This window comes from Microtus oregoni, unplaced genomic scaffold (genome assembly GCF_018167655.1).
Source record: "Microtus oregoni isolate MIOR12 unplaced genomic scaffold, Mior012 000009F_ref0000495, whole genome shotgun sequence".
NCBI classification, from domain to species: domain Eukaryota; kingdom Metazoa; phylum Chordata; class Mammalia; order Rodentia; family Cricetidae; genus Microtus; species Microtus oregoni.
Genome location: NW_024543068.1, coordinates 40,577,843 through 40,602,822, shown reverse-complemented (window position 1 = coordinate 40,602,822; position 24,980 = coordinate 40,577,843). Strand labels below are relative to the sequence as shown.

The 24,980-nt window shown below is 35.7% G+C and overlaps 1 protein-coding gene and 1 non-coding gene across 6 annotated transcripts in view; both read left to right on the top strand.

Moving 5' to 3' along the window:
* Window positions 1–24,980, top strand: part of Arhgap5 (Rho GTPase activating protein 5) — a 69,417-nt gene that overhangs the window by 17,703 nt on the left and 26,734 nt on the right. For 4 of the 5 annotated variants that reach the window (XM_041658489.1, XM_041658487.1, XM_041658486.1 and 1 more), the window contains exon 3: window positions 22,451–22,598. In XM_041658489.1, coding sequence (XP_041514423.1) covers window positions 22,451–22,598 — 148 coding nt within the window. The remainder of the gene's footprint in view (window positions 1–22,450; window positions 22,599–24,980) is intronic. The other variant, XM_041658488.1, reaches the window with a different exon arrangement.
* LOC121452649 lies at window positions 161–262 on the top strand. Its single transcript, XR_005974893.1, has one exon. It is a non-coding gene; the product is annotated as a U6 spliceosomal RNA (small nuclear RNA).

Sequence of the window (24,980 nt, the reverse complement as noted above, 5' to 3'; positions counted from 1 at the left end):
TATCTTTTCATTGGGTAAATTATCTAGGACCAGAATGATTGGGTCATAAGTGGTGCTTGCTTAACATCTGAAGAATATGTCATGCTGGCTTCCAGTGGAAAACCACTGGAAGCATTTTATTTCTTTATGCTTTATTTGGAATAGAAGTTTGAGTTTAGTGCTTGCTTTGGTAACATATACTAACAGTGGAATGATACAGAGAAGATTAGCATGGCTGATGTGCAGGGATGACATGCAAATTCGTGAAGTGTTTTGTATTTTAAAAAAAAGTTTTGAGTTTATATTTTTCAGTGTGAAAATTGTGGGTAGATGTTTATTTTGTAATTAACATTTTTAATAACTTAATTCATTTAATCCTATAAACATTAGGCCCTTTATGTGTATCAGATTTGTATTAAAGTTATAGTTAATGCTTTTTACTTATTTTTCACAGTATTTCAGGAAGTTCTATTACTATATGACTTGATTTCATATAAGCCTTCATTCAAGGACTTTATGGTTATTAAGATAGTAGTCAGTATATTTTTATTCTAAGCTATTGAGCATTTCATCAGTTAAATTCATGGTCTTAATAAACTATTAATATAAAGTTCCTATATCTGAGTGCAGTTTATCAGACCCAATTAAAGATAAAGATATTCTTAGTAATTAAAATACTCTAGTTTTTTGGCATATAGTAAACTGACCATCATAACTTGGATAGACATTTTAAAAGCTTAAACTATAAGCTTTCTTTAAACTTTTTTCTTTCTTTGGTAGACTGAACATTTAAATTGTCTTTTCATTTAGCCTAAACATGCAACATACTCTTATGACCTCATGACACATGATCCTGACTGTATATATCTCTGGCATCTTGCACAAACAACCTTTTATCGTTCGTAGTCTTGCGTACAGTCTGAGATGGGTTTTGTTGTTTAGGTTTTGTTTTTGAAATAGGCATTTATGTCCCTTAGTTAGCCTTCAAGTGTGTACTCAAGGCTGGCTTTGAACTTGTGCTCCTGCCTTGGCTCCCGAAATTATAGGCCTATACCCCCCCCCCAGTCATGTCTTAATACCTTTTATCACTGCCAAATCCTATTTTCTGCTAATTTATATAAATTGAGCATCTTTAATATGAAAATCAAGATTGAAAATGCTCCAAAACCCGAAACCTTTGGGTCCCAAACGTGAAGCTGCCCATGGAAAAAATTGTATCTGACCATATCTAATAGGTTATAATGAAAACTAGAAATACTTATAAAATTAACTTTAGACTGTTTATAAGTTATATGTGAAACATAAATGAATTTGATGTTTAGCTTTGAAGTTCATCCTCAAGATAACTCATTTTATATATGCAGACATCACAAAATGAAAAAAAACTTGAGGTGAAACACTCTTGGTTCCAAGCAGTTTAAATAAGGAATACTCAACTTTGTTACTCAAATTTTCATAAATGTCAAGCATCTATAGCAGTGGTTCTCAGCCTTCCTAATGCTGCAACCCTTAAATACAGTTCCTCATGTTGTGGGGACCCCAACTATAAAATTATTTTGTTGCTGTTTCATAACTGTAATTTTGCTACTGTTAGGAATCATGTAAATACCTGATAATGCAGGATAACTCAACCCATAGGCTGGGAACCACTGATTTGTAGTCTTTCCACTTCAATATTGTCTATATGTGTATTTATTTATGTTCTGGTTCACAAATCCTAATTGTTTTTGCTCTTTTAAGAAGGACACAGAGTGTGTGTGTGTGTGTGTGTGTGTGTGTGTGTGTGTGTGTGTACGTGTATACATGCATGCCTGTGGAAGCCAGAGGTTGATATTTGCTGTCTTCCTGGCTTGTTCTCTGTCTTGAGATAGGGTCTTTCACCAAACCTGGAGCTCACCAGTTGCCTACGTTGTCTAGCCAGTGAGCTTCAGGAATTTGCCTGTTTGCCCTGCTAGCACTGGGATAATATAGGTGTGCACAATTGAGGCCAGTTTTTATATGACTGTTGATCAGAATTCAAGCCTATGTGCTTATGTAACAGGCACTTTACCAGCTGGTACAGCTCTCCATCCTCCAGTATAAATTCAGCTTAAATAGTAGTTGCAGGAATAGAAAAAGAAAGTTCCTGTATGCTCTTCATCAGATTTCCTAGGTGTTACATTTATCCCTTCTTGCTTGAGCATGTAGTGTGGGTGTGTTTGCTTGTTTAAGCATTTGGAGGTTAAGCTAAGGATCCTGTTCTTTGCTATTGAGTACTTCATTGTGTATCCCCTATGCAAAATTTCTTTAGTAACAGCAGTTTTTCAGTGTTTTGTTTTTGATTTTTGTGTAGCAAATTGATTAAAACTGGCTAGTTTTCCAAGGTTTTAATTTTGGTATTCTTTTGTTCCTACAATGAAGAAGTTATTTTCATGAAAGTTTGTTCTAGTTGTTTTCTTCAGGATGCATTTGTAATCACCAGACTCAAAAGGCCTGTATTTTAGAGATTCAGTGGTATTTCTTCAGTTCTTTTAGTTACATTCTCATGAGCAAATGTATCTTTTGGAATTTTTAACATGGTCTTTCATACCAACTGAATAATTAGACAACTCTTTGGATTGAATGTTATTTCTTAAGTTTTATTCATTCATCTGTGTAGTGATTTAATTGTCCAGTTATTTGAGTCTAAGTCCTTTTTTTCTTTTTCACTTCTCAAATCTGAATGTGTTCACGATTTGAAAAGTATATCATAGCCGGGTGGTGGTGGCGCACACCTTTAATCCCAGCACTTGGGAGGCAGAGGCAGGAGGATCTCTGTGAGTTCGAGGCCAGCCTGGTCTACAAAGAGAGTTCCAGAGCAGGCTCCAAAGCTACAGAGAAACCCTGTCTCGAAAAACCAAAAAAAAGAAAAGTATATCATAATTGAAATGGTGTGGGATTTTCATTATTAAGAGTATATGAGATAACCTGTTTATAATCACTAACATCTTAGATGCATCAAATACGGTACCTTGCCTTTAATTTTTATTATTTGCTGACGACCTCTATTTAACATCAGTAATTCCCCCCCCCTTTTTTTTTATAGATTTTTATTGAGCTCTACATTTTTCTCTGCCTCCCTCCGTGCCTCTCCCCTCCTCTTAAACCCTCCCAAGGTCCCCATGCTCCCAAATTACTCAGGAGATCTTGTCTTTTTCTACTTCCCATGTAGACTAGATCTACGTATGTCTCTCTTAGGGTCCTCCGTGTAGTCTAGGTTCTCTGGGATTGTGATTTGTGGGCTGGTTTTCTTTGCTTTATGTTTAAAAACCACCTGTGAGTGAGTACATGTGACAATTGTCTTTCTGTGTCTGGGTTACCTCACTCAAAATAATGTTTTCTAGCTCCATCCATTTTTCTGCAAAATTCAAGATGTCATTATTTTTTTTCTGCTGTGTAGTACTCCATTGTGTAAATGTGCCACATTTTCTTTATCCATTCTTCAGTTGAGGGGCATTTAGGTTGTTCCCAGTTCTGGCTATGACAAACAATGCTGCTATGAACATAGTTGAGCACATGTCCTTGTGGCACCATCGAACATCCTTTGGATATATACCCAAAAGTAGTATTACTGGGTCTTGAGGAAGGTTGTTTCAAATTTTCTGAGAAATCGCCATATTGATTTCCAAAGCAGCTATACCATCTTGCACTCCCACCAGCAATGGAGTAGTGTTCCTTTACCCCACAACCTCTCCAGCATAAGTTGTCATCAGTGTTTTTAATCTTGGCCATTCTTACAGGTGTAAGATGGAATCTCAGAGTTGTTTTGATTTGCATTTCTCTGATGGCTAAGGATGTTGAACATTTCCTTAAGTGTTTTTCAGCCATTTTATATTCCTCTGTTGAGAGTTCTCTGTTTAGGTATGTACCCATTTTTAAAATTAGATTATTTGTTCTTTTGGTGACCAGTTTCTTGAGTTTTTTGTCTATTTTGGAGATCAGACTTCTGTCTGTGGGGTTAGTAAAGATCTTTTCCCACTCTATAGGCTGTCGTTTTGTCTTGTTAACTGCGTCCTTTGCTTTACAGAAGCTTTTCAGTTTTAAGAGGTCCCATTTAGTAATTGTTTCTCTCAATATCTGTGCTGCTGGGGTTATATTCAGAAAGTGGTCACCTGTGCGTTCAAGTATACTTCCCACTTTCTCTTCTATAAGGTTCAGTGTGGCTGGCTTTATGTTGAGGTCTTTGATCCATTTGGAATTGAGTTTTGTGCATGGTGATAGGTATGGGTCTATTTTCATTCTTCTACATGTTGATATCTAGTTATGCCAGCACCATTTGTTAAATATGCTTTCTTTTTTCCATTTGATATTTTTTGCTTCCTTGTCAAAAATCAGGTGTTCGAAGGTGTGTGGATTAATATCTGGGTCTTCTATTTGGTTCCAATGGTCCTTCTGTCTGTTCTTATGCCAATACCAGTCTGTTTTCAGTACTGTAGCTCTGTAGTGAAGTTTGAGGTCAAGGATTGTGATGCCTCTAGAAGTTCTTTTATTGTACAGGATTGTTTTGATTATCCTGGGTTGTTTTTTTTTTTTTTTTTTTTTTTTTTTTGCTTTTCCATATGAAATTGAGTACCGTTCTTTCAAGGTCTTTGAAAAATTTTGCTGGGATTTTGATGGGCATTGCATTGAATCTATAGATTGCTTTTGGTAAGATTGCCATTTTCACTATGTTAATTCTACCTACCCAAGAGCATGGGAGATCTTTCCACTTTCTGGTGTCTTCTTCAATTTCTTTCTTCAAAGATTTAAAGTTCTTGTCATGCAAATTTTCCACTTGTTTGGTTAGAGTTACTCCAAGATATTTTATGCTATTTGTGGCTATTGTGAAGGGTGATGTTGCTCTGATTTCTTTACCAGCCCTTTTATCATCTTAGTACAGGAGGGCTACTGATTTTTTTTTTTTATTTCAAGTTAGTGTTGTATCCTGCTACATTACTGAAAGTATGAGTTGTAGAAGTTCCTTGGTAGAATTTTTGGGGTTGCTTATGTAAACTATCATATCAGCAGATAGTGAGAGTTTGACTTCTTCTTTTTCGATTTGTATCCCCTTGATCTCCTTTTGGTGTCTTACTGGTCTTGCTAAGACCTCAAGAACCATACTGAATAGATATGGAGAGAGTGCACAACATCGTCTTGTTCCTGATTTCAGTGGGATCTCTGGGAGTTTCTCTCCATTTAGTTTGACGTTGTCTGTTGGCTTGCTGTATATTCCCTTTATTATGTATAGTTATGTTCCTTGTATCCCTGCACTCTCCAAGACCTTTATCATGAAGGGATATTGTATTTTGTCGAAAGCTTTTTCGACATCTAATGAGATGATCATGTGGTTTTTTTTTTTTTTCAGTTTGTTTATAATATGGTGGATTACGTTGACAGATTTTCATATGTTGAACCATTCCTGCATCTCTGGGATAAAGCCGACTTGGTCGAGGTGGATGATGGTTCTGATGTGTTCTTGGATTCGATTTGCCAGTATTTTATTTAGTACTTTTGCATCAGTGTTCATTAGTGAGAGTGTTTTGTAATTTGAAAAGTAATGTCTTTCTGTGGTTTGAGTATCACGGTAATTGTAGCCTCATAAAAAGTTTGGCAATGTTCCTTCTGTTTCTATTGTGTGGAGTAATTTGAGGAGTAGTGATATTAATTCTTCTTTGAAAATCTTGTAGATTCTGAGCTGAAACCATCTGGTCCTGTGCTTTTTTTTGATTGGGAGACTTTTGATGACACTTTCTATTTCTTCAACACTTACAGGTCTGTTTGTTTATCTGGTCTTGATTTAATTTTGGTAAGTGATATTTATCCATAAAATTGTCCATTTCCTTTAAGTTTTCCAATTTTGTGGAGTACAGGTTTTTGAAATATGACCTGATGATTCTCTGTATTTCCTCCGTGTCTGTTATGTCCCCCTTTTCATTTCTGAGTTTGTTAATTTGGATATTTTCTCTCTGCCTTTTGGTTAGTTTGGATTAAGGTTTGCCTATTTTGTTGATTTTTCTCAAAGAACCAACTCTTTGTCTCATTGATTCTTTGTATTATTTTCTTTGTTTCTATTTTGTTGATTTCAGCTCTCAATTTGATCATTTCCTGCCGTCTAGTTCTCTTGGGTGAGTTTGCTTCTTTTTGTTCTAAAGTTTTCAAATGTTCTGTTAATTCACTAGTGTGGGATTTTTCCAGCTTCTTTATGTAGGTATTTAGTGCTCTGAACTTTCCTCTTAACCCTGCTTTCATTGTGTCCCGTAAATTTGGATATGTAGTGTGGTCATTTTCATTGAATTTTAGGAAGTCTTTAATTTCTCCCTTTATTTCTTCCTTGACCCATTGATTCAGGTGAGCATTAATTTCCATGTGTTGCGGCTTTCTGGAATTAGTATTGCTGTTGACTTCTGGTTTTAAACGATGGTGATCTGATAATATACATAATAATTCCATTTTTTTTTTGTATTTGTTGAGGTTTGTTTTGTTACCTAGTATGTTGTTAGTTTTTGAGAAGGTTCCATGAGGTGCTGCAAAGAAGGTATATCCTTTTATTTTTGGATGGAATAGTCTATAGATGTCTGTTAAGTACATTTGAGTTAAAAAATCTGTTAGTTCCCTTATTTCTCTGTTCATTTTTTGTTTGACTGACCTGTCCAGTAGTGAGAGTGGAGTGTTGAAGTCTCCAACTATTACTGTGTGGGGTTTAATGTATGATTTACACTTTAGAAGTGTTTCTTTTACATATGAACGTGCCCTTGTGTTTGGGGCATAGATGTTCAGTATTTAGATTTCCTCTTGATGGATTTTTCCTGTAACTAATGTGAAATGTCCTTCTTTGTCTCTTTTGATTGATTTTAGTTTGAAGTCTATTTTGTTAGATGTTAGGATAGCTACGCCCGCTTGTTTCTTAGGTCCATTTGATTGGAATATTTTTTTTCCCCAACCCTTTACTCTGAGATGATATCTGTCTTTGAGGTGGAGGTGTGTTTCTTGTATGCAGAAGAAGGATGAATTCTGTTTTCATATCCAATCTGTTAGCCTGTGCCTTTTTATAGGTGAGTTGAGTCCATTTATATTAAGGGATAATAATGTCTAGTGATTGCTATCTCCTGTGAATTTTGATTTCACTGTTTGTGAACATCAGTCATTTTTACACTTGCCCTAGTGTTGAATTTGCTTTAAGTTACGTTTTTACTCTCCGTCTCTTTGCTTAAAGTCACATTCTCAGCCATTTTCCAGACTTCTTTTCAGAGATGTGTTAGACTTTGATGTAACATTGTTTTAATTATTAGGTCCATAGTGTGTATATTTGAACTTTAAAAAACAGTGAAGAAATTGTTTTATTGAAGGTTTTAGGTTTGTAAGGCTTTTAGTCATACACGTGGTTCTAGACTGTAGTTTTCACACTTCAGACAAGAACAGGTACTATCAGTGTTTGGTATTCTATAGACCCACACTTTTCTGGTTTTGAATTCAGGCTCATCTGCTTACTGTTCAACCTCTGCATGTTCATCTAGGTAAACAGAGATATCATACTTAGTACTGATGTGAGAAAAAGAGGAACATTTATATAGAGCAGTATCTAGGATACATTAAATTTGTTGGAGAGGAAATAAAGAATTGTTATTTTGTCATACTGTAGTCCAACTAAACATTTTTTTTTTAGTGTACAGAGTGGAAAGGGATGGTTAGAGTGCTAGTCACCAACTTGAATTAAAACAAATCAGTGGTTTTATTTTTCATATGTTTTAAGAACAAATTTTAGGTGGAGAAAATTTTTCAATTATGCAGAAACATCAAACTGGCTAGATTAAGTGAAAGATGATATAGAAATGGTCCTAATTATTAGGTACTGAAATATTAGTATTACATTTATAAGGGTTTTTACTGAACTGTAGAGCCAAATTGGAACTAAGCAAGGCTTGTGTGTCATAGGATCACAAAATTACCTTTACTGTTATAGGGTATATGTGAAACAAATGACTTTGACGTTTAGTCTTGAATCTCATTCTTAAGATAACTTATCTATGCAGATACTCCAAAATTAGAAAAAATATTGAGATATGAAACATTCTTGGTACCAAGCATTTCAAATAATGAATGTTCAAGGCATTGCAATGTGTCCTAATTTATGTTGCTGTTAGGGAAGAGATTTATGTAATCATTTAGTTATAAAGGGATCCAGGTTCAGAGTCCACATGGGAAATCAACAGCTAAAAGTTGATTCTTTGGAAAGACTAGAAAATAAATAAAGCAGGCTTGATTGGGAAAATACAGAAGCCATAAATAACACTTCAGAATAAAAAGGATGGTATAGGTGAATATGATCAAAACAAGTTCAGAAATGCTCAGTGAACTAATAAAAATATATTTGAAAATTGTAAATATATAGAGAAGGGTATATAGTTTGAGGTGCATGAAAACAAGATACCAGAGAGTGCTGTCAGTAGTTTTGTGCATACTGCTTTGAAAATTTACAGAAGACAAACATCTAAAGATACGGTTTTATAATTTGCCTAAATAAGAAAGGTTTGACTTAATTGTGAGGTAGCAGTTAAATTTTCTCATCAAAGAAATACCTGGTCCAGATAATTTTATGGGACAGGTAGGCCATTCTAGTGTTGCACAAATTATTTCAGAGACTAGAAAGCAAAGGAATACATTCTTTGTTCTTGTATTTGTCCTTAATTTTATAACCAGATAGTGAAGGTATAAGAAAGAAATGCTACATGTCAGTTGTATTCATGAGTATTTACACAAAATTCTTAAATAAAATAACAGGTTCACAGACCCTTTCCTGTAAATTTGACTTTTGTTTTGAGACAGGGTCTTGTTAACAAAGGCTTTTCCTAAATTCTTGCTCCTCCAGTGTCTACCTCCCAAGTGTTAGGATTAAAGGCATGCCTCACCATGCAAGGCTTGACTTTGAGATGAGGAATTAGGGACCTGGCAGTGACCAAAAGAAAAAACAATTAACAGTTTATAAAAGAAAAATCTTAGTCAGTTTGGGTTTATACTGCATATGCCGAAGGTGGCTTAATATTAAAAATTGAATATATGTAGTTCCTCTGTAAACAAGTTAAGGAAGAAAAAGTATCATGATAGTGGTACATGGAGGGGGAAATGGTCGATAGAATTTCATCTTGGAAAGATTACTAATTTAGGAATGGATGAAAACTTGGTTGGCAAAGTACATTCTTTAGAATATAGTAAGTCTTAAGTTTAGAAATAGATGTCTTTACAACCTCAGCAATCTTTATTAAATAAACTGCCTTTTAAAAATAAATGCTATTGGACCTGAAGATGTTCAAGTCCCATGGGGTTCCAGCACTGAAAGGGCAGTAAACACAGGGTCTCACCCCTAATCAAGAAGCTATTTGCAATTAATACCTACTGGCCCAGGGAAAAAACAGATTTTTTATAATGGGGTGTCACTACATGTATCAGCCACACCTGAAGCAGGCCTCATGCCCTGGAGTAGTTAGCTAACACAGAACAGACTCCAAGATTCTTGTTTTGTTTTTATTTTTTGTTTTATTGACTTTTTGCTTTGTTTGAGCTCCCTGCCCCCCAGAGCACACAGAAAATTGAGCTGGTGTGGAGATGGGGAAGGATGTGGAGGAGACAGGAGAGGGGAAACATGATCAGAATATAGTATATGAAAAATATGATAAATTCTTTGTTATTGGAGTAAATCTCAGTCTAGAGGGTAGAAGCTGGAGTTTCCAAATTCTTGTACCTCTCTACTTTAAATTGTAGAGAGACACGTGGATAGTTAAGGAAAGCATATAATTTATTCAAGGAAGATAGAAAGGAGCTGGGAAGTGTGCCATATTCCACCTGAAAGCTGGCACCCAGAGGACAAAAGGGGGAATGGGCCAAGGTGACCTGTTATGGGTCATTAATATAGTACCTGTCCCTCCCACATTCCTACAAGGCAGACTTTTCAGAGCATGCTCCCATGTTTGAGTGAACATCAGGTAGACTAAGCTGCCAGTCTTTCTTCTGCTGTGTTATGCTAATTTCTGGAACCTCCCCCACACCACTTTTACTTAATATGTAAATCTTCCTTTTTAGATATAAAGGTAATAAACTATATAAAAATTTCAAATATATATCCAATATAAGTTGAGAGGAAAGTGCTTTCACCTTTTAGTGTGCATCAGTTAGTTAACTTCTTGACATCTGAGGAAACTAGGGTTTTGAAGGATGTAGCTCTTCATGTTTTTGCTTTGTTTTTTTTTTTTGTTGTTGTTGTTGTTTTGTATTTTTGGTGGTGCTGTGTGTTGTTGGAGGCTGCTTGTTCGTTTCCCATCCGCCCAGACTCTCGAAATAATCACACAGAAATCTATTAATTGCAATACTGTTTGGCCAGTAGCTTAAGTGTATTTCTGGCTAACTCATATCTAAAATTAACCCATTTCTATTAATCTGTATCGCCATGTGGCTGTGGCTTACCAGGTAAAGTTCTATTGGGCATCTGTCTCTGTCAGAGCTACATGGCTTATCTCTGACTCCACCTCTCTCTCTCTCTCTCTCTCTCTCTCTCTCTCTCTCTCTCTCTCTCTCTGTCTCTTCCAGCCTGCCTATATTCTTTTAAGCATTGGCCAAAAACGGCTTCTTTATTCATTAACCAGTAAAAGCAACACATATACAGAAAGACTTCCCTCACCAGCTGGGGATTGAATTTACTGCAGGTGTTCATTTAACAAAACTTTTAAACTATTTAAAGTTTTTTTTTTTTTAATTTCTAGCCTATTCGGGGAAATACTTATTCCCTAAAATGAGCAGTTGATAAAGATGTCAGTTACTTAACTGTTATTACTTTGGAGTTCTACTCTTAGGGATCCTGAATCACCTTTATATAGAAAGTATGTTTAGGAAAATGAAAAAGGTTTTTTTTTTTTCATCAACCATCCACCTAACAACATTTTTTGTGTGTTTGTTGTGAATTGAGTCAGAAGGATAGAAATACACTACTGAATTTGTGTCTGAGCTTTTATCTCAAGAGCACTGAGTAATTTCTGTAGGATAAACTAGAATGTCTATTATAGAGGAAACGATTGATATTATATTTATAATTCATACCCCTGACCTAACAGTATGCTGCAGTGTAATCAGTCAGATTTAGTGTAAATGAAAGTTCTTATTTGTATCACAGTAAAAGAAATATACATATTAACAAAAGAACCTGTTTTGTAATTATAATTTGTTTTCTAAGAGTTTATTTATTCTATTCAGTAAAGTTTTACTGAATACTCTATATGACTGACTACTGTTAGAAGTTAATACAGATACAACTGTTTCTCAAGGAATTAAGTCTAGTAAAATTGTTTTAAAATTATTTTTAGCGGGGTGTAGAAGAACTTCTGAATTCTCCTGTGTTGTCTTACCTAGAAAACATTGGTTTTAGTTATTATTTTTATTATTTTAATACTGATAGGCTAAAATGATCTTTTGAATCATTAGCTAGGTGTTTGGGGTTTATAATTTGTATAAAGTTTAGTTTATTTGCCATACATGTGTCATATATTACATGTATGTGGTTGTGCCTATGTAGCCCAGCTACTTGTGAGGCTGAGACAAGAAGATCCCCTGAGCCTCCTGTGCCTAGGAGTTTGAGAACATCTTGGGCAACATGATTGACAAGCAGTTTTACGATTGGTTTCTTAATAGCATTTCAGTGCTGATGACACCAGTTTATGATACTATATAAATTCAGATTATAATTTAGTTATTTCCACTTTGTTATTCCTTGAGCATGTTCTGTTCCACAATATACATTTGAATGATTTATTTCTTTTCAGGTATAGATTGAAATATGCTTAATTTTTAAGTATATTTCTAAGTTATTTTACTGAGACCTATATATTAGGTTTTTTTTTCTGTATGAGATTAATTATAATTGTTAAGAATATAATGTGTGTCAAGGAGGCACTTTTTTTTTTTTTTTTTTTTTTTTGGTTTTTCGAGACAGGGTTTCTCTGTGGTTTTGGAGCCTGTCCTGGAACTAGCTCTTGTAGACCAGGCTGGTCTCGAACTCACAGAGATCCGCCTGCCTCTGCCTCCCGAGTGCTGGGATTAAAGGCGTGTGCCACCACCGCCCGGCAAGGAGGCACTTTTATAATGCAGGATACTGTGCTCTAATATATAGATGGACAGCTGTTACTATTGGAAGACAGATAAATTTATAGTATTTCTGGTTTATATACTACTTACTTTAATGTATTATAAATGATCTTATTCAATCCTGGAAAAACGGTAGATACATTTTTATGATTTTTAGTTCTAATGTTTTCTTGATGGCTCAGCTGATGTGATGAAGGGATCCTCGGGTAAATAGAAATTAATTTATGGCTTAAAAAACAAAGCTGAATGTAGTGGCAAATGCCTGTGTGATCTTAACACTTCAGAAGCTGAAGCAGGAGGACCCGGAGCCCGTTTGGTCTGTATAGCGAGGCCTTGGTTCAAAACAAAACGAGCAGAGTTCAGTAGAAGGGTTTTTTAATTAAAAGTAATTTCTCATGTTTCCAATACTTAACACAGAATGCATAGGTATGAAAAAGTGATCTTGTGATTCTACTTAGTGTTATCCAAATATAAGGAACACTTCATACTTTGCACAAAATAATTGTTTTGAACTTTGGAAATCATTTTTAGTCATTAAAAATCTGAAGAAAGATTTGAATGTTGCTCCTGGAAAAGTACATTTGTAAAATTTTCCTGGAGTTTTAATATTTTCATTTTTTTTCTAAAGACCTATGGACTCCAGCTTAAGAATTCTTGTTATAAAATAATGAAAGAAAACACTCAAATTGTTCATTTCTTTATTGTTTTTTTCATTCTTAAATATTGACTAGAAAACATTGGAGTTAATTCAAATACTAAAAGGTATTTGATCGATAAGATGAAAATCAAAGGGAATGTCAGTGGTTTTAGGAATGAAATTCTATGTATACTATAAAACTTAATTTCTTTTGAATGTAGTTGTTTGAAAAGCCCTGATAAAAATCTACCTATTCACCTGTAGAACTACCTTGTCCAGGTCACTCTTGATTTATATTTTATTATTTGTTGTTAATGGCATTAATAAGACAGTTTACCAAATAGATTAGAGATGTTGAAAACCCTTTTAAAGAAGATATTACCTTATAGAAGAAAGTTTTCTGAATTAAGGTCAGAAGCTGTTTGTCTAACTTGTATCTATAAGAATTTTGACTATTGTTATTTCTTCTTCTTTCATTTTACTTATGGTTCCCTTGAAAAGTGACCAGTTCTCTTAGAAGGGACACATCCTTGCTTTTCAACACCTACTTGAACTCCCAGCTAGTGCCCAGAACTTTTGCATACAGCCTTTTAAATGGAGGTAAATAAACTTTCATAAAGTCTGAACTCCACAAAAGACTTCTTATACTAATGTGATATCAGACATCTCCTGTTGCATGGTTAATAAAAACTCAGAGACAGAAATTGGAGTTCAACCTAAAGGTCAGAAAAGCAAAACAGCCACTGACTCTCAACCTCTACCTCAGTCTAAGACGGCATCCCGCCTCCAGGAATCTCAGAATGAGACTGAGCTGAGAGCTGTCTCCTCGTTTTATATTCCTCTCTAGGACTGGGATTAAAGGTGCACACGGCTACCACCAGGTTTCTGTGGCGAACTAGCATGACTCCTGGGATTAAAGGTGTGTGTCACCACTCCCCGGTCTGCAAGGCTGATTGGTGTGGCTGTTTTACTCTCTGAACTTCAGGCAAGCTTTATTGTATGTGTTATACTAGCATTCCTCATTTTGATTCGTGAGCAAACTTTATTTGTTCACTTTTTTACTCCCTATGTTGCCCAACTGAGTTCAAATGTTCTTCCTGTCTTTGCGTCCTGGTTGCTGGAATTACCTTGGTGCCTGGCTTTGGGACTTTTTTCTTTTCTTTTCTTTTCTGTTCTTTTCTTTCTTTCTTTGACTTCTCTGACTTCTCAGGAATACTATCTGTACCATTTACCAGATTTGAGGTCTTCATCTTTATTTTCACCAGCCTAGACCAGTGGTTCTCAATGTAATTAATTATCTTTGATGGACCATGTGACAGTGTCTGGCTGTTACCCAGTGGGTTTGAGTATTGCTCCTAGCATATCCTAAATATAAGTCAAAGATGCTGCTAGTGTTCTAAAATTCACAGGCCATTTCTCACAACTATGGATTATGTAGCCCAAACTATCTCCAGTGCTGAACTTTGAGAAATACTGATACAGCTAAATGTAGTCTGTAAGGAAAGCCATTGAGTTCTAAGAAGACAGGTATATGTGGCATGTTTGTACCTGTTTGGTAAGAAAGGCAGGTTTTTCCTCATAGGTCATAGCTTTTGCTTCTCTGTCCTCATCATGATTGAGCAAGAACGTGTTTTCAGAAGAGCGGCTGCGGATCAGAGCTGTATACTATTGCTGCTCATCACCCTCAGCTGCTCTTTATTCTGCTGTCAGATGAGCCGCTTCTACTCCTTTGCTGCATTCTTAGTTGACTTTATATTACTTCTTAACTTGGATTATTGCTGTGTTCTTGTTTTTTTTATTTTTTGATAATTGTAGATTTTTATATCATTGTAAGACATGATACAGTCTCGGGTTTGCTACAATAGTATAACATCCTGTCAGACTATAGTACAATATCACTATCTTTACATTGGTATTAGTTAGATGCTGCTATTTTCATTACCAAATTTCTGGATTTTTATGTGTGTATTTAGTTCGGAAATTTTTCACACGCATTAGTTTGTATATTTGTCACTATAGTAAAGATTCAAAAACAGTTTCACCACCAGCCAGCCCCTACAATTGTTTTATAACTATCCTTTCCTCCTTCTCACCCTTTCTCAATCTTAACTGCCTACAGATTCTAACCCTGGTTCTGTTTGTGTCATTTTGTCACTTCAAGATTATTACATGAGGCCCGGCAGTGCTGGCACTTACCTCTAGTCCCAGCACTCAGGAGTTAGAGGCAGGTAGATAGATCTCTTGAGTTTGAGGCCAGTCTGGTCTACAAAAGGAGATTCAGGACAGCGAGGGCTACACAGAGAAACCCTCTTTTGAAAAATCAAAATATAATAAATAATAATAATAATAGCAAGAATGAGTAGGTAACTTTCTAGAACTGACTTATTTTCCTAATTCCCTTCAGAATTATTCAAGTTGGTGCATTTTTCAATTATTTTTTTCTCTTATTGCTGAATAATATTCTGTAGAATGAGTTTATCTAGTTTTTGAATTGTTCAAGAGCATTGGGTCATGTCTTAGATTTTTTTAAATAAATAATGAGTCTTTGTGTTTCTAGAATAGGGCTGTAATTGCTTGGTCATATGATAATTTCATATTTAGTCTTGTAAAGAAACTGCCTTACTATCTTCCTGCGTGGGTGTACCATTTTAGATTCCCACTGGCAATGGATGGTCTATCCAGTTTCTCCACATCGTCACCAGTATTTACAGTCTAATTATTCTTTAATTGAGTTTCTCTGTTCTATTTAGCATTAGTTCAGACTGCTCTATTACTTTCTAAAGGATTGTGCTAAAATGGAAATGCCTGATCTCTTTTCCTACAACATATTTGTGGTATCTGGATAGAGTTCAAATTCCTCAGTTAGGCCCCCCAAAGCTATTTGCAGTGTGACTCTTGTCTGCTCTTCTACCCTTGTCATTCATTCCTATGCAGTTTTAAATTCTAAGAATATAAAAAAAACAACATACAGTAATTGTGTCAGTGCTGATGTGAAGATTAAGATTGGGCACATCGTTTTAGCAATAAGCAGTAAATGGCAGTTTCTAATTTCTTGGTCCTTGACCTTAATATAATAGGCAATCAGATATTTAGGGGCAAAATGGCTTAGAGACTAGTTCCTTATATTTATGAATTCTTTCTGACCTCCTATCCTGTATGTAAAATTCTGTCTTGGCTTCTGGATTTAAGCCTTACGTCCAGTCATTTTCACATTTAGTAAACTACTTTGTATGTACTGTTAAGTAACTGGTAGTAAAGTGTGGGCTTTTTCCTTCTTTTTCTCCATGATAGATTGGATGTTTCTTGAGGGTATTAAATTCCTCAATTTTCCTGTCCTTCATAGTAATCTGGAATGACACAAAGGAAAATTGTTCAGTTTTTATATGCTTTTGTGTCCAAATGAATTCATTTAGGGTTGGCCTGTATCTTTACAAGAAATTCTTTGGTATGATTCAGATGGGATCCTTAAAATTAGGAACATCCGTTTCAGAAGAATCAGTAATTATGTAAGTAAAATGATTTGCAGGGAATGGTGCTGGAGAGATGGCTCAGCAGTTAAAATACTTGTTGCTGTTGGAGAAGAGTTGGGTTTGGTTCCCAGCATGGCAGGTAACAACTGACAACTACTAGTTTCAGGGAATCTAGATCCTCTTCTTGTCTCCACATACAGCTCACAGGCATGATGCATGGACACACATGCAGGGAAAACACTTATGCACATAAAACAAAAATAAATCTTAAAGTTTCAGTTAGCTGGTGAATAAACTGACAATAAATATTTTATGCATTTATTAAAAAAACTTTGTAGTAGAGAGCCCTTGGATTACCACCTATAGTTTTTTTCTGTTAGTGCTTAATTATAAAAATATCTATTTTGTGTTATTGTCCAGTACGCATTCTGAAGAGAACCAGATTCTAAGTAGTTACCAGATTCTAAATAGTATTCTGGAAATGGTGCTTTTATGCTTCTGTTTTGTTCACTAGGAACAGTGAAGGGAAATCAGGATTGACTCTGGCTTTTGTGGTTTGGGCAACTGGATGATTTTACTCAGAAGACACTTATTCCCACCTTTTATGTTGTATTTAAAGTATCTGTTAACATTCAAGTGGACACAATCAATCTCAAGTTAGACTTATGAATTCTGGTACTAAGAGAAGGATTTAAAACTGGGAGTAGATGATTCACTGGTATGGAACAGCTAGAGGAGAGAAGCATTCAGATTGATGTGGAATAATAGTTGTGAGCAGTGGTGCAGAAAGGGAAAGTGACCTATATGGAGAGCTTAAGGATGAAAAGTGGCTTTTGTGTAACAACATTTTAGTAGAATGGTAAGAGAAGCTATATATAAGGAGTTGCCTGAAGGTCAGAAAAGCAAAACAGCCAACCACTGGCTCTACCTCAGTCTGAAATGGCGATCCTACCTCTAGGAATGAGACCGTGTCTGAGAACTGTCTCTATTCCTCTTTATTCTGCCTATATTCCTCTATTCCTCCTGTCTGATTTCTCTCTAGGGATGGGAATAAAGGTGTGCACCGCTTCCACCTAGTTTCTGTGGCAAACTAGTGTGGCTGCTGGGATTAAAGTTGTGTGTCAGCACTGCCTGATCTGTAAGGCTGATCAGTGGGGCTGTTTTTCTCTGTGATCTTCAGGCAAGCTTTATTTATTAGAATACAAATGAAGTATCACTACATTAGGGTGCATTCTAGGAGATTTATTACATTTTTGGGGAGAGGGGAAGATTTCATTTAAACACAGTTAAAATGGTATGTTTTGAATGCATAAAATAGATGTAGATAATAAAAAAACTGAAATTTGCTAACACAATGCACACAAATAATGGCACCATTGACACTCAAAAGAGATAGGCAAATATAAAGCTATTCAGTCATTGCGGCGTAAATTAACTATGGTTCATTCAGTGGTCTAATAATTCTTGTTGCTTTTCGGGAGATCTTTTTTCCACCTGAGTAATACTTGTCTCTTGAATTCGTTGTTAATCAAAATCAAAAGTGGTGTACAGTTGTCACTTTTTCTCGCCATTTGTATATACAACATAGAAAGTATGTGTTGACTTATCTGTGAGGCTCCCTCCTGGTTAACAGCAAGCTATTAGTAGTTAAGTTTTAGCGGAGTTGAAATTTGAAGAGCTAATCAGGAGCAGAGAACAAACTCCAGAAAGTCCTGAGAGCCATTTGCTTCCCAAGTTATGATTATACCCTGGAAGAAGTACAGCTTGTTTAATGGCTGCAACCAATCAACCCTTTCCATTGCGTCCAGCACCAAAGTCATCAGACAGGGGAGAGATAAGAAATAACACATTGGCAAGAGATGCAATGGCAAAAACTAGAAGGAAGGTTTGAAAAATAGTATAATTTGGTGTAAGAAACAGATATGATATTATACCAAAATGATACCAAGGAAGTTGTGACATCTGACTTGACATATGTCATATATTTACATATTTAGTGTAAGAAATGGAGAAACTGGGATTTGGTGTTATAAGGGGAAGGAGTGTGGAGACAGTGCATGTTATAGAGCTTGGTGAAGTACTGGTCCAGGACTTTAAATATGTATCAAAATAAAGAGTAGCATTAAAATTCTATTTGTATCCTAAGATGCCTCCATACAGTTGACAGCAGAATTACTAGAATGGACAGTGGAGGCAAAAATGCTCTAGAAGTCCAGATCTAGCAAATAACAATCTTAGTGTAGGGGGAGGTTCTTAACAGTACATGTAGAGATCATTATGAATATAAACAGTTCTACTTAGGGAGGAATGATGGAGGATTTTGACAGTGTAAAACAGGTAGCTGCAGAACAGGAAAAGGTATTGGAGTCATGGCCCCACTTCCTAGGTGTTTGCCAAAGACTACCTGAAAAAAGTAAGAGATAATCAAGATTAAAACCTAAGATCAGCAAACATTTCAGTGTTGGTACTCAACAGCTTGATAACTGACACAATTTCCTAGCCCACAAGATTACAAAGAAACAAAAGCAGCTGATCCTCCCTCCTTCCCTCTGAGATCATCTGTGCCTGAGGCTGAACAGGCTAAGGCTGGGCACTTGTCAGCTCACCACCTCTTAACAGTGCCATCCAATGAAAGTTCAGCAGTTAGAAATAAAAGATCGGAGGTGAAACAACTGTTGTTGCTTATGTCTATTGGCCAAAAATTAAATTCTTATGCATTGTTCTTGTTGAGTAGAACAAAAGTTTTATCTAGTATACCTTTAATGATTTTCAAATTGCTTCATATCTGGCCATACCTAAGATTTTTGTTTTTAAATTTCATTTTTAAAATGTGTTGGCAACCCCCCTTGCAACAAACAAACCAGCAGCCAGCGAGATGGCTTAGCAGGTAACGGTGCTTGCTGCCAACCCTAGATGACATTAGTTTGATATTTGGAACCTGGATGGTGGAGAAAACCACCTCCTAAAGTTGTCTTTTGATTCCTACACATGTGCTTTCCATGAATGCACCCACCCAACACAGATATGTGGATGCTCACACACTGCTGCTTTTAAAAGGCAAAACTACAGGTGCCTGTTAATAAAGGACTTTTTTTTCTTTCTTTCTTTTTTTCTTTTCTTTTCTTTTTTTCTTTTCTTTTTTTCTTTTCTTTTTTTTTTTTTTTTTGATTTTCGAGACAGGGTTTCTCTGTAGTTTTTGGTGCCTGTCCTGGAACTAGCTCTTGTAGACCAGGCTGGCCTCGAACTCGCAGAGATCCGCCTGCCTCTGCCTCCCCAGTGCTGAGATTAAAGGCGAGCGCCACCACCGCCCAGCTAGGACTTCATTTTCTTAAAGTTATACTCTTAAAATGTTTTATAGTTAGAGCTAGGTATTGGTGGCGCGTGCCTTTAATTTCAGCCCTCGGGAAGCAGAGACAAGTGGATCTCTGTGAGTTCGGGGCCAGCCTGGTCTACAAGAGCTAGTTCCAGGACAGGCTCGAAAGCTACAGAGAAACCCTGTCTCAAAAAAACAAAACAAAACAAACGAACAGAAAAAAAAGCAAAAAACCATTTTATTGTTTTGGGTATGGACATATGAGTGGAGGTCAGAAGACTTGGGTGTCAGGGATTGAACTCAGGTGGTTAGAACTAACATTGCAGGCTTGTACCACCATGGTCAGCTTTTTACTGACCCTCTGGTGCCGGGGGTGCTTGTGTAGTAAGCACTTTACCCACTGGACCACCTCCCCAGTCCTAGGAGATGGTATTATGCTGGTTTTGATTTGCATTTCCCTGGTAGGCAATGGTACTAACAATTTTTATTATTTGTTGGCCTTTGTATGGCTTCTTTTGAAATATACCTAGCCCATTTATTTTAATTGACATTTTGTTGTGTGGCTCATTACCTCATCTCCACACTGTCCATGCCATTTCCTCAACGTCTGGCAGGCAACTCAGTCTTCTTCCCAGAGTCCTCTCCCTGCCCGGAGATCCCACCTGTACCTCTTGCTTAGTTATTGGCCGTTCAGCTCTTTATTACACCAATCACAGCAGTGTATCTCTTACAGTCTACAAATATCCCACAACAAACATACTATAATTTGTGGACAGCCACGGACTACAGAAAGAAACCTTATTTCAACAACATATCCTTAAATTTTTTGAGAACTCCCTGGAGTGATTCTGCTGCCTAAGAACTGTAAACTATAGAACAAAAGAGAATTGTATGTATTTTAATTCATTTTGAAAGGTGTTTCTCATCTAAAACTTTCTTTTTTTAAAAGTTTCTCTATATACCCTAGGTTGAGTTCACTTTGTGATCCAGACTGACTTTGAACTAGCAGCATTCCTACTACCTCAGCCTCACAATTACTCAGGTTACAGGTTTATACCATATGCCCTGCCCCAAAATACTTTTCATTATGTAAATTTCTTTGTAGCAGTACCATTAAAAAACAGACTGATCCATAGAGCAGGCTCCTCCCCTATAATGATTATCAGAGTAGACCTGTTTTAAAGTGTCCCTCTAGAGCTGGTGAAAATTCGTTGCTATAAGATCTTGCCTTTTTACTGTATTAGATTACTAGGACCATATCTTGTAGTTTCAGAATTAAATTACCTGCCTCATTCATTTTGGGCCTAGAAATACACTTTTGAGCTTATGCCAGATAAGCTACCTTATTTTGCTTCCTTTTTTTAACCCACCAAATTTAGTGAAATATTCAGGTTTTCTAAGACCAAGTTAGACTTTACTTTTTTCTCTCCCCAACCTCAAGTGGGGATGTAATTAAATTACCTCAGTTATCTCAGAGTTTAAATTGGTTTTGAATGGCCAATAATAAAAATGTAATTTAAGAGTGAATTATTACAATACTTAAGACTAACTTGCAAGGCTAACTTGCTTCTTGTCTTGACTGCCTGTTCTTAACTACCCAGTAGCTGCTTCCCAAATCACCACACAGAAGCTTAATTATAAATGCTCAGCCAATAGCTCAGGCTTATTACTAACCACCTCTTACATTTTAAGTTAACCCATGTTTATGATCTGTCACGTGGTGGTACCTTTATTAGCAAATCATGTTTATCTCCTATTCCCTCTCCATCTGGCTGGGGACTCCTGACTCTGCCCTTCTTTCAATCATCCTTAGTTTGGTCACCCTGCCTATACTTCCTTCCTGGCTACTGGCCAATCATCGTTTTATTAAACTAGTTTGAGTGACAAATCTTTACAGTGTAGAAGAGGATTATTCCACAGAACTAGCTAGACAGTTTATTTTAAAAATTATTTTTAATTTTATATATGTGTGTATGTTTGTGTGCCCATGCATATATAGGCATGTGCATTTATGTACCGGTGCCCATGAAGCCAGAGACATAAGATCCTTGTGGATCGGTGCTGGAAACCAAACTCAGTCCTCTTCAGGAGCAGTATATTCTCTTAACCACTGAAGCATCTCTTCAGTCCCAGATATATTACACTTAAAAAAAAAAAAAAAGACTCTTCAATGTTGCAGACTACGAGTTCTTTACCTCTTCATTTCTGTTCATATTGTTATATTCTAGGCATTGCTGTTGACCAAAGGTGCAGTTTGTTTGGAAACTAATCTAATCCAGAAAGATTGAGTTAATATCTTCTCATTAGTTGGATTTCAGACAGTGTTCAATGTGGTTTTAATATGTTTACTTCCTAGGAAAGAATCCATTTTCTCTCTGATGTTAGATTTTGAAAATTATTGTTTAATTTTTCTAAAGATATTTTTGTGTATCTTTAGAAAATTTATGTTAAAATTAAAGCAGGGTGAGAGAAGAATGATAGCATTAACAGTTTATAATCAATCAAGCATAATTTGTTCTTACAAATAAAAGTTTATACAAAATCACAACTTACCTCAAAGGGTAGATAAAGTTGGCAGACCACATATAAAACAAGGAGAGTATCCGTTACTCCTGTTAGTCCTTTGTGTTAGCTTTGAAAATTATTTTTTTAATCTCTTGCTATTTAATTTTTCCAATCTCTTATTTATCCAGTCTTATTTACAAAATGACCATTTTCTTCTAGTCAGCTATTTTTTTTTTCCTGTTCATTTTTGTCCCAGTTCAGTTTGCATCTAGCAGAGTTTATCAGGGCAAACATTACTGGGCATTTGGATTGGATGTAACTTTTAAATACTTCTTTTGATCCAAAGTATTTATGTGCATTGCTTGGAAATATTCTGGAGAAGATAAACGTTAATAGTTTTAATGTAAATATGTTTTCTTGTAGCAGAAAAAGAAAACTAAGACCTTCAATCCACCAACACGTAGAAATTGGGAAAGTAATTACTTTGGGATGCCCCTCCAGGATCTGGTTACAGCGGAGAAGCCTATACCACTATTTGTTGAAAAATGTGTGGAATTTATTGAAGACACAGGTAGGCTAAAAGAATCAATACATTCGATTTGATTTATGCTCACATTTTTGCTGCAGTAACAGTTTGTTGAATGTTTGTGATATCTTAAAGCATAGTTGAGCCTTATAGTTCCCATTAGTGTCATCTTAGTCACCCTGAAGGCAGTCTGATACTTATATATTGTTGATCAGTAGTGATTTTGAAGATCTTTTTGAACATAATAAATATGTTGAAAGTTAAAATGTTAAGCTTAACCTAATTCTGTAATTTATAACAGCTTCATTAGTATCATATTAAGAGATTACATTTATGATTTTTAAAAATATTTTCAACCTAATAATATTTATATTGCATATTTTACATAAGGATAATTTTCTTTTAAATTAAAGCCATAATTATAAATTTATAAATGACAGTTCATTATGTGTGTGATTTGCTATTTATTCAGCAGTCCTAACTTGATGTTATCTTATATGGTTTAAGGAATATATAGATATCTTCACAGTTCTATAAACAAGTTTGCAAATTTTTTTTGTTATAATATAGATCATTAAAACTGAAAAAAATGAGAGTTGGACTAGTAAGAGTTGGGAAGTTGATTTGAAAAAAAAATGTGCTTTGAGTGTATTTTATTTACTGTTTTTGAGACAGGGTCTTATTTTGTAGCTATGGAACTGTGTAGACCAGTCTTCAACTCACCCAGAAATTCTGCTGCCTCTACGTCCTGAGTGCTAAGATTAAAGGCATTTGCCAACATGCTTGACCATTGAGCATATTTTTTAAATGAATCCAAGTGATTTAATGAAATAAAATTATAAGAAAAGATGAAAAACACAAGCTACATCATGTTTAGCCTTATTTGCTTGTAGTACTTTTTCTGATCTAACTTTTTTATGCTAGTAAAGCTATGTCTTATCTAAATAATCATGCTTAGTTTTGCTCATGGGTGCCCTACCCTTTAGTATAATTATCACTTTATTTGTGTACGTATTGATTTGTCTATTTGATGAGGAATGGTGACTTCTGATTTTAGTAAGGATTAGAATATGGTAAAATACTGTTATTCACTAATCATGATTGAAATAAGATATGTCTTCTTTCAGTTAATATATGTTAATTTTTAGAGTCTGCATTTGATGTAAAATTATTCTTTCTTTCCTTCAACAAAGACTTAAGAAATGAGTTTTGGACAAATTTCATGTCTGACTTTAAGACAGGAAAAACAAATGCAAAGATTTTTCTAATACTAGCTTTCTGCTTTGGACTTAACTGGCTTCTCATTAATATCCGGATCTTCTGTTCGGTTCCATTGGTCCTCCTGTCTCTTCTTATGCCAATACCAGTCTGTTTTCAGTACTGTAGCTCTGTAGTAGAGTTTGAAGTCAGGGATTGTGATGCCTCCAGAAGTTCTTTGATTGTACAGGATTGTTTTTTCTATCCTGGGTTTTTTGCTTTTCCATATGAAGTTGAGTACCGTTCTTTCAAGGTCTTTGAAGAATTTTGCTGGGATTTTGATGGGCATTGCATTGGATCTATAGATTGCTTTTGGTAAGATTGCCATTTTTACTATGTTAATTCTACCTACCCAAGAGCATGGGAGATCTTTCCACTTTCTGGTGTCTTCTTCAATTTCTTTCTTCAAAGATTTAAAGTTCTTGTCATGCAAGTCTTCCACTTGTTTGGTTAGAGTTACTCCAAGATATTTTATGCTATTTGTGGCTATTGTGAAGGGTGATTTCTTCCCCAACCCTTTTATCATCTGTGTACAGTAGGGGTACTGATTTTCTTTGAGCTAATCTTGTATCTTGCTACAGTACTGAAAGTATGAGTTGTAGAAGTTCCTTGGTAGAATTTTTGGGGTTGCTTATGTAAACTATCATATCAGCAGATAGTGAGAGTTTGACTTCTTCTTTTCCGATTTGTATCCCCTTGATCTCCTTTTGGTTTCTTATTGCTCTTGCTAAAACCTCAAGAACCATACTGAATAGATATAGAGAGAGTGGACAGCCCTGTCGTCTTGTTCCTGATTTCAGTGGGATCGCTGGGAGTTTCTCTCCATCTAGTTTGATGTTGGCTGTTGGCTTGCTGTATATTCCCTTTATTATGTATAGTTATGTTCCTTGTATCCCTGCACTCTCCAAGACCTTTATCCTGAAGGGATGTTGTATTTTGTCGAAAGCTTTTTCGACATCTAATGACATGATGATGTGGTTTTTATTTTTCAGTTTGTTTCTATGGTGGATTGCATTGACAGATTTTTGTGGCCTGGAAGGATGGCCCAACCATTAAAGGCTAGGCTCACAACCTATATATGTCTTTTCTTACATTTTTGAACTTTAAAAATCATTACAAGAATTATTCGCCAGGATCCATTCAGGGATCTTCCATTATAGTTTTTGGTAT